This window comes from Babylonia areolata, chromosome 25, assembly GCF_041734735.1.
Source record: "Babylonia areolata isolate BAREFJ2019XMU chromosome 25, ASM4173473v1, whole genome shotgun sequence".
NCBI classification, from domain to species: Eukaryota; Metazoa; Mollusca; class Gastropoda; order Neogastropoda; family Buccinidae; genus Babylonia; species Babylonia areolata.
Window position 1 is genome coordinate 19723626 of NC_134900.1, and position 10590 is coordinate 19734215.

The following is a 10590-nucleotide window of genomic DNA, read 5'->3' on the forward strand; positions in this document are numbered from 1 at the left end:
AAGGTGAGGGGGATGGGAGGGGGGATTGGGGGAGGGGTAGAACGAGTGTGTGTGTAGAAGGGACGGGGTGGGGGAGAGGTTGGACGGTGGCCAAGTGTTAATGTGCCCGTCAAGGAAGCGAGTGTCCAAGGATTCCATTCTGTACATTTGGATGAGACAATAAACCGTGGTACCTTTACAACATGCACTTTGATTGTCTCAGGCTAACATCTCATGAACAGCTCGCTGTAGTATGCATGTGTGTGCATGCCAGTGTCTGAAACCTGACCGAATGACACAGGAAACTAATGATGATCGCCTACATGCAACTGTCAGTCGGCTCTACTCAGGTAGGCAGCCTGTTGTGCAAATTACTTCGTGTTTGTAAAGCGCGTAGAGTTTGGTCTGATCAAAGATAAAAACAAGAGAGGCAACGCCTTCAAGACTCACTTGTGATACACTTTAAAAAAATCTAATCGTTAAAATGTGTTCTGTATTTGTACTTCGGGTTAAAAAAAGAAAAAAAGTCCAAACGGCAGATTCAAACGTGTGTTCGGGTGAGAAGAAACTGTGTCTTACCCATTACACTATCGTGGCTCCTTAGCTGACGTTCAGAAATATAATATTTAAATATGTTTTTTTAAAGGGTGATAAATCGATTGCGGTATTCGCAGTGAGAACGTTGTTTAAATCATATTATTCCGGTGTATCTTGGGCATTCAAAAAATCTTTAAGGACAATTAAAAATTCTTTTTAAGTCCGCGGTAAAAGAGACGTGGCTATCGCCGCAATCACACTGCAACATTTAGACATTTTCTCTGGATCTAGATAGATGTACAAGTTTAGTTACACCCAGTTGACACGGTCGATTCAATTTCTCTTTCATGATCATTCTAGTTTTATAGTTTTAAAGTTGATATAAAAATTGAGAATTTTGTTAAACTAATAACATGTAGAGCCAAGTACAAGTACTTCTAAACGTCGTATGAAGTGAAAAGGACTTCATTTTGAGAAAAGTCAAGTCTGGAAATTTTTACGTTTCATCATTTCAAGGGTATTAACTCTCATGTTTTATTATTTTTAACTGTGAATTCCGACTGATTCTGTGGATATTTTTATGGCAGTTTGGGGTATAATCCAGTAAGTGATGAGGCGTTCACAAATCTTTCTCTGAATAAATATTTAACGGTCTCCTTCTCCAACTTTCCATCACATGTTATCGTGTATTGTCGATTGAATATAGGATTGAACGGGCAGGTCAACAACTTGAAACAAAATGGCGTCGTTCGCGTTCGTGAAGAATATGAGCACGCGCTTTGAATATGTATAAATATGTGTACGCAATTGATTTTTGCCCATGACCTTCCGGGCTCAGCCAATAGATCTATAAAATCCACTCGTCGTATTGATTTTAGTATTTTCCGAAAAAGACCACTTGGGCAAATGAATATAGTGAAAGCCCTGTACACAGAGTAAAACACACAAGCTTTTTATGTATTGAGTATAATTTCAAAATATAATGTTTAAGCTGAAAAAGATCAGTTTAAAGCAAATTAAGCCCCGTAGCATTAATTACAGATTAATTTCCCTTTTTTACTATCTGTACCAAAGACATGCAAAATAAATATAACTTCCATTCTTAGCAAAAGAAGTTCCTGTTTGAACAAAAAATGATAAAGATGACTGCTCTTGTTGTTGTGTCAGAATATCAGATCAAAGTGCCAAGTTTAGAGGATAAAAAAAATATAAATATAACAGTAAATCCAGTTTGCATATAATTTGGCTTCTTTTTTATAATTTTTTTTGTGCCCATCCCACAGGTGCAATATTGTTTTAAACAAGATGACTGGAAAGACCTGAATTTTTCCTATTTTTATGCCAAATTTTGTGTCAACTGACAAAGTATTTGCAGAGAAAATGGCAATGAAAATGAGTGATGATTCGTGTGGGGATGGGGGCCACCCTTTTGTTTTTACGTGGTATACTTAAATCAATCAAAGTCGGTCAGTGTCAGTGACGTAGAAACATACACAGTACGTAACGCTTCCTAAATTGGAACAGAATGTCTTCACCTGATTGGAGATGGCCGCGCCAGTCAGCGTGTGTCCCTTTGCAGCAGTGAAAAGATGTCATCATCGCCTATTTTGAGAGTGGGAGTTAAAGGCGTGGAAAAAAAAAGAAAACATTTTATCTGTACAAGTCCCAAGTTGAATGCGCGGGAATTCTAGCTCAGAAACGGGAGAACAGAAGAGAAGGAGAGAGATACCAGAGTCACACCGACATAATTCTACAGGGGGAGAGAGACAGGTGAATTGATTTTGTAGGATTTGAAGCCTGAAAACCTGGTCACCTTTGGTCACCCACCCGTTTGTCTTTCACTCACATGGGCACCCCACATCCACACAGGTGCTGGAGAACTGTGATCCCAGCGGGTCTTGCCGCGTGGAGTGCCGTGCCGCCATAGAGGAGGTGAGTGCTGAGAACAACTGTCTCCGGGACAACTGGGACTACGTGTCCAGCGTGATCATGCAGGACATGTACGACCCCCTGCTCCTCAAGTTCGCTGCCGCCATGGAGTCCTGTCCCCACAGGGATGGGGGAGAGGGACCCGGCGACTGGACCACGCCCAGACCGTATCACCCTGTCACCGAGAGACCCAGTGGTGAGGTCTTCTTCCTCTTCTTGTTCTTGTTCTTCTTCTTCACACTTCTTCCCGTTGTTGTTCTTCTTCTTCTTCCTCTTCTTGTTCTTGTTGTTGTTCTTCTTCTTCATCATCATCTTGTTCTTCTTCTTCTCCTTATTTTTGACTAACTCGCGTGAACAAAATGAGTATTTTATGACCCAGTGTTCGGTTGTGTGTGTGTATGTCAGTGTGTCCGTAGTAAACCTTAACATTGCCATTTCTCTTGAAATGCTTTGTCTGGCAATACCATATTTTGATTAAACAGGAGGAAAAAAACTCTTCACAGTCATACCAATATTAGGTTGTAAGTCTTCGAATTAAGTCGTATTTCCGGATCATTGGTTTTATTTCGTTGAGGCTCGATTCAGATTCAAAAACACTACTGCTTCCCAGTTTCCGGAACGTAGGCTATGTTTGGTAAGAAGATGGCATGACATCGTTTTTCTTGTTCGCAATTAACAGAAAAGAAAATCAAACTCTGGACAGAACATATACAATGACACTAACTATATCATCGACGTGTTTTCTGCATATGTATATTTCAAAGTGGATACTGAACTAACTAGAATGTACATAAAAGACATATTTAATGGACCATGTTGTAGTTTCTACCAGCTGTGTGTGAACATATCTAGCACGATCTCTGCAGACGTGGAGAAAGCGGATACATTTTGAGGTGCGCTTGATGTGATGGCAACGTCTCGTTTACCACGGGTTATAGAATTTCTTAAATGCCCAAGATATACCAACATAACAAGACTTGAACGGCGTTATCACCTCGAATAGTGTAACCGATTTATCACACTAAAACAAAATATGATTTGATATTGTTTCTTAAAGTAATTTGTGGACGCAGATTAGCGCTGTGAGTTAGACTGTTTCCTCACGCCCGAACATGCTTTGTTCCAATCTGCTTTTAAGGTTTTTTCTTTCCTTTGCTTTATTTTTTTTAACCCGAAGCTTTATATTATCAAACATAGAACAAATTATAGTGATTTGAATTTTTTTTCTAAATCAAATCTTGTTATAAATTTTTTAATCGTTTTTAAGTGTGGATCAGAAGTGAGTCTTGAAGGTCTTGCCTCTTCTGTTGTTCTGTTGTTGCTGCTGCTCTTCCTCCTGCTTTTTCTTCTTCATGTTTACTTTTCAGAAGACACACAGAGACACACGCACATACACACAAACGTAGAAGAAGGGGGAGGAAGACAGTATAAGCAGCATTATACAAATACACAACAAAACCAAAATATTAACACAAACTTTCTGTGTTGTCCCTGTTCGTTTAAGAACCCTCCGAGCCCAAACCTGAAGGGCCTGGGAGCATGCTGATGAACCTGGTCAAGAGTATCGGCTCTCGTCCCCTCCTCCAGAACATCATCATGAACGTCAACTACAACAACCACGTTGGCTCTTCCGACAACGATAAGCACGACGAAACCTGGCATTGAGCTCTGACCGTCACTCTTCCAGGCAATACCCTCTTCTCCCGAGTCAGTGCTCGCCCAAGGGAGATGAATGCGGTTAATTAGTGTGTTAGTCTTATGATCGATTTCTTCCCCTGGATGTTTTATTTCATTTTATTTGTCTATTTATTTGTGTATTCATTTATTTGTTTGCTGTTCCTGTTGATGTTATTGTTTTTTATGCTGGTTGTTGTGTCTGCTGTGTCCCGACGTACGTTTTATATAGTAAAGTGTTTTTGATATGATATTTCTGTTAAATATATGAAGTTTGTACTGTTAGCATTTTGCTTTGAGAAAATACATTTTGATTACAATTTTGAGGCCTTGCTTGCTTTCGTTTGGTTTGGTTTTGTTCTTTTTGCTCTTTTGCTTTGCAGGGGTTTTCTGTTTATTTTTGTCTTGTTTTGTTTTGCTGTTTCCAAAAGGTATGGGTTCTTCGATGAGTAGGGTATATCACTCTCACTCTATCTGTCTTTCTTTCTAAAAAAACAAAAAAACAACACACACCCCTATTTCATCGCATCTTTGGCATAAAACAAGCATAAATCCACAGTAAAATAAAATAAAATGTGTTTTAAGAAACACTATGAAATACTATTATAAGAAACACTACTGTGTATTGTAATCTCTTGAAAACATCACAGTCCAATTAGTACCTTCCTCAAACTGCCCACAAAGAAATATGCAGTTTCACAAAGTCCCCTTCCCCACACGCCTTCCCCCCTCCCACACACACACATAGTGTTTGTTTAAGCAATGTTGGACCCAGTACGGCCTACCCATTTCTGCCTGTTTATGCTGCCACCACTCTTTTGCAACAGTATGAACCCCTTTTTTTTTTATCCAAGGTCAGCGTCGCTATTAACAGGTGTATTTCGCACAGATGAAAGTGACCGAGACGTTAGGTATGGTTTGGTGTGTGAGTGCTGTTCTATCCCTTATGTCAACGTGGACACGTTCGGCGATCATTTTCCTTCATGGTGTATATCACGTCTCTGGCTTCAGGCAAAGATATCGTGGTGGACAGAGCTTAGTAGCCATGGCTTGGAGCCATACTTCTGGTTGCTGTTTTCATTCTATAGTTCAATTATTTGGCTTCCATTGTCTTTCATTCTATCATACTTTAATGTGTTTACTCATATATTGGCTCACTTGTGTAAACAAAGTGAATCTATGATATAACCCGGTGTTAGGTTGTGTGTGTGTGTCTGTCTGTCTGCCTGTCTGTCTATATGTCTTTGTGTCCGTGATAAACTTGAACATCGCCATTTTCTCTGGAAATACATTGTCTGTCAATACCAAAATTTGGTTTAAAAATAGTAGGGAAAATATATTCACAGTCATACCAATAATAGTTTGTAAATCTCCCGAATTAAGCCGTGTTTCCCATATCATTAACGGTTTATTTCGTAGAGGCCATGTGCGGGATTCCGAAAACACCATTTTACCGCATCCCAGTTGCAGAAGCGTTGGCGATGCTTTGTGAGAAGACAGCGTGACCTCGTTTTTCTTGTTCGCAATATTAAATGGAAAGAAATACAAATTCTGGACAGAACACATACAGTGACACAGACTACATCATCAACGTATTTACTGCATGTGAATCTTTTAAAATGGATACTCAATTAACTAGAATGAACATAAAAGAGAAATTAAATTGACTGTGTTGTACTTTCCCGGCGAGAGAAACTAAACTTGTACATCTATCTAGATCCAGAGAAAAGGGCTAAATGTTGCAGTGTGATTGCGGCAATGGCAACGTCTCCTTTATCGTGGATTTTAAAGAATTCTTAATGCCCGAGATACACCAAAATAATGTGATTTAAACAGCGTTATCACTTCGGACACCGCAATCCATTTATCGCCCTTCAACAACAACATGCCTTGATATTAATTTTTGAACGTCATTTTCGGATCCGCAATAGTGCGGATTTCTTCCCACCCTAACATGCCGGTTTCGAATCTACGCTTAACCCCCTTTATTTTCTTTTTCTTCTTTTTTTTTTTACCCGAACCTTTATGATAACAAATACAGAACACATTTTAACGATTGAATTTATTTTTTAATTTTTTAAAGTGTATCACAAGCGAGTATTGAAGGCCTTGCTTTTTGTCTATGTGTCATCCAATTTGATGTCAACGTTTTATGCAAACCTGGGGTAGGCTCTTTGGGCTTAATGAATGTGTTAGGTTAAAGTGACTATCATTCATCTACCTTTATTTAAAGCAGATATGGGGTAGCTTACGTGGATCAGTCTGCACGCTTTGACGCCTCCGTGTAACTGAAATTGAAGCTGCACTTGATAATGATCTGGACAAAAAGAAGGAAGGAAGGATAAGAAGAAGGTTGTAGAATGGTTAAGACGCATATCCACAACTACAGTGTCCGTGAAGGTCTGAGTTCGAATCCCGATTTCGCCCTTTCTCCCAAATGGAAATTCAAATTGAGCGTCTAGCCATTCAGATGAGACGATTCACCGAGGTCCCGTGTGCAGCATGCACTATCCATGACAACAAAACTGTTGTTCTCTGGCAAAATTCTTCAGAAGAGATCCACTCTGGTAGGTACATAAATACATGTGCATGCACTCAAGGCCTGGTTAGCACGTTTGGTTATGCTGCTGGCCAGGCATCTGTCTAGCAAATGTGGTGTAGTGAATATGGATTTGTTCGAAGGTAGTGACGCCTCCTTTAGAAACTGGAACTGATCTACAGAGGACGGAACGTGAACACACTGATAAGGTTCAGCATCATATCCACAGAGCTGTTATGTGTGTGTGTGTGTGTGTGTGTATGCGTGTGTGTGTTGTTGTTGTTGTTGCTGCTGCTGTTGTTGTTTTGTTTTGTGGGGTTGGGTTTTTTTTCGTGATAGAAATTGAAGGAGATAAGCATAACAAAGGAACATAACTGAGGTTCTGGTTTCGTTCTTTGGCGTTCTGCTGTGGTGTTTGCAGGCAGCTGATGTTTCCCTGGTGTATCCGTCGTCATTGTCATCGTCGTCCTTGTCTTGTTTTTATTGTTATTGTTTAATTTTTCTTGAAGCTGTTCGTTGAAGTTGTTGTGTTGGGTACTGTCTTAACTTCTCTACTTTATTCAGTCTTGGGCTGGTTTGCTGTTTTTTTTTGTTGGTTTTTTCATCCACTAGTTGTTTAGATACCTGTCATGTAATATTTGGAAACAGCGAAATTGAAAGCTTCTGACAATGCTGCGACATTTGAGGACTGATCCTGGGAAACGTGTGTGTCATGCCATGCAAAACGAATGGTGCCTGTTGTATTTCAGAAAGTTTACCATCACCAAACTGCTTCTTAATTCCACTGCTCCACCATGTATCATTCTTCAGCGCCCTATACTGCCTAGTAAGGACCTTTGCTGCTGAATAAAAACAGAAAAAGACAATCAGAACAAATATATATATATATATATATATATATATATATATATATATGTATGTATATTGCGAAAGTGAAGAAATATCAAAGAAATCCTATTTCTAAGAGCTATGAGCGAGTCTGGATCTCATGTGGTCAGAATACGTGAACGACAAAAGTGACCAACTCTCCTAAACCTTGCAATAGAGGTTGTTTGTGTAGCTAACAAGGACGACAAAGAAAAAAGTGGGGAAGGGAGGGGGAGGGAAAGGCAAAAGGTTGAATACTGTGCACATGGGGTCGGCTGTTGGTCAGTGTAGACCAGCAACACTTCATTCCTTGCTAACAGTTCACGCCCTGTCTGATGTTGACAATGGGTATGAAATGTTGAAGGCTTCCTCTTCTTCTTCGTGTTCTTAGCAGTTGTAGCGACAGTAATTGCGGCAGTAGTAGTAGTAGTAGTAGTAGTTGTGACACTTCTATCGCGCATGTCTTCGGACTGAGACCAAACTCTAAGCGCTTTACAAACACGGAGTCATTTGCGTAACAGGCTGCCTTCCTGACGCCTTTTGGTGCTCATCATTCGCTTCCTGTCATTCAGCTAGACTTCAGTCACACATACGCACACACGTGTATATTAGAGTGGATTTTTTTTCTTCAGAATTTTGTCAGGTGCAACCCATTTGTTGCCGTGTCTTGCTCCGCGTACAGTAAATGCATGCTGCACACGGGACCTCGGTTTATCATCGGATCCGTATGACTAGCATCTAGACCACCAATGAAGGTCTAGTGGAGGAGGATAAAATTCTGGCTTGTATAGGATTCGAATCCCTACCCTCAGATTCTCTGGCGGACGTGTTACCACAAGGCCTCCGCTCCATCCACAGTGAAATGGACACAGTATCTTGGTGGATTGGAAAGATAGGCCTTGTTATGTGAGATCATGTTATATCTTGTCTTGCCAAGTCGTGTATATTGTGCCAAGTCATGTCATATGTCAAGACATGTCATAATTATCATCTCGTGTCAAGTCATGTCATCTACCGACATTTGTCATGTTTTGTCGCCCAAGCCAGTTCTCCTTCTATTGTTTCCTTCACATGTCAGTGTTTGTCGCGACCAAACTTAAAATCTATAGTTCATTCATTCATTCATTCATTCATCGTTATCGTCATGATTATTGTTGTCCTCATCTTGTTATCATTATGGAAGTCGTCGTATCATCGTCAGAGTCGTTATAATTTTCTCCCTTGGGAAAGAAAAGGGTTGCCTTGAACAGCTGTCCAAGTAAAAGAAAAATGGTAAACACGAATCACCGCTTTTCGTAATCTTTTTCTGGCACGTCACTGCGGGTACATTGTGCGCCTTTTAAAAGCGGTGGTTGGCTTTTTGTGTCAGGGTGGTTGGCAGGGGTGAGGTATACGGTTCAGGTGAAGGTTAAAGGTGGGGTTTATGTCCAGTACAGATGTACGTTATTCGGGTAGAGTTCGGGTATCGAAAAAACCAAAACCAATGTTTTTACAGTTGATAAAATAACCCAACCCAGAAAAAGTGAAAGACTGACCCGTGTGTTTTAAGGCCAGCACAGGAGCAGAGACACGCAGTAAACAGTCCACCCAGACAGGGCAGAAAGATCGCCTCAAGTCTGGTGATGATCCAATCAGCAGCAGGCATCCCTGTGATCCAGAGTCAGCCCAGTGGTTCTAGAAAGGGCGAAGGGAACAGAGCTTTGGAACCCCTGCGGTTCTCAGGGAAAAAACGATAACAACACCAAAAGATATTCATTTTTATTTCATTAGTATTAGACATAGACCGTCCACCCAAGCATACATGTGTGTAAGAGAGAGAGAGAGAGAGAGAGAGAGAGAGAGAATATTTTGTGGAGACTGTCGACCCAAATACACAAGTGTATAAAGGATACACACACACACACACACACACACACACATATATATATATATATATATGTGTGTGTGTGTGTGTGTGTGTGTGTGTGTGTATAATTTTATATATATATATATATATATAATCATATATACATACATATATATAGAGAGAGAGAGAAAGAGAGAGAGAGAGAGAGAAAGTGTGTGTGTGTAACAGAGCGGTGGTGAGGAAAAAGGGGGAGAGAATGGTGGAACTCAAACCAAAATGTTTCATATGACCCACTGACCATTGCCTTTGTAGGTACTGGTGCTTGCGAAAATTTAGCGATTGTTTGCTTTTCTTTCCTTTTTTTTTCATTATTTATTTGCTTGCTTCTGTCTTTGTTTGCTTCATTCATTCTTTTGTTTCCATTCTTCTTTATTTGTTTGTTCACTCCATGTCATTTTGTGTCAATGTTTTATATAATCAATACCAACGTGGGGTAAGCTATCTCGGCCTGATCACTGTGTTTTGTCTCCGTGTATGTCAAGCATCTCGCTTTCATTTCTTTACATTTTCTTCCTTTCTTTTATCTTTTCTTCTTCTGTTTCCCTTTCTTTTCGGTTTTTTCCGTCTTTCGTTCTTTTGTTCTTCTTTAGACTACTTTGTTTCTCGTTCTTTTTTTTCTTTCCCCCCATTTTTAGTCTTTCATTCTTTCTTCTTTTTTTTCTTTCGCTCTTTCTTTCTTTCACCCATTCTTTATATTCTTCTTGTGGTCAAATTCCACCCTTTTGTCGAAAAACAACAACAACCAAAACACAAAAAACTAAATAAAAGAAAGAAAAAAATCGTTGAACGTAAGAACGACGAAAAAAACACACTCACGAAGTACTCTGAAGTACTCACGTTTGTACCTTCAGTTCATCCTGTACCTAACTACACAAAACACAAATTTCCAAGAGTGTGTTTACCGCGCAAATATGGAGAGGCATTGAACTCATGGCATACAGGATTAAAGGGAGCGGCAGGCTGGGTAGACGACAGCTCATGGCATTGCGACAGTGTGTGTGTGTGTGTGTGTGTGTGTGTAAGGGAGTACATGTGTACCAGAAGAAAGTTCATGGCGACGGTACTTATATATAAGCCTCTGGGCTGTTGGGGTCCAGTCAAAGAATACCTACTATCATGTTGACTTGGTAAGCTATGGAACTCTCTCTCTCTCTCTCTC

The 10590-nt window shown here is 40.1% G+C and overlaps 1 protein-coding gene across 2 annotated transcripts in view; it reads left to right on the forward strand.

Annotated features, from left to right (window-relative positions):
- LOC143299371 (dopamine beta-hydroxylase-like) overlaps positions 1-10494 on the forward strand; it is a 30785-nt gene extending 20291 nt beyond the window's left edge. Inside the window, exons 9-12 of one of the 2 annotated variants that reach the window (XM_076612523.1) lie at positions 1-3; positions 2386-2641; positions 3950-4152; positions 10455-10494. The exon at positions 1-3 is cut by the window's left edge and continues 265 nt beyond it. In XM_076612523.1, coding sequence (XP_076468638.1) covers positions 1-3; positions 2386-2641; positions 3950-4110 — 420 coding nt within the window. In that variant the 3' untranslated portion in view covers positions 4111-4152; positions 10455-10494. Of the gene's footprint in view, positions 4-2385; positions 2642-3949; positions 5280-10454 lie in introns of those variants that run through there. The other variant, XM_076612522.1, reaches the window with a different exon arrangement.
- The last annotated feature ends 96 nt before the right edge of the window (positions 10495-10590 follow it).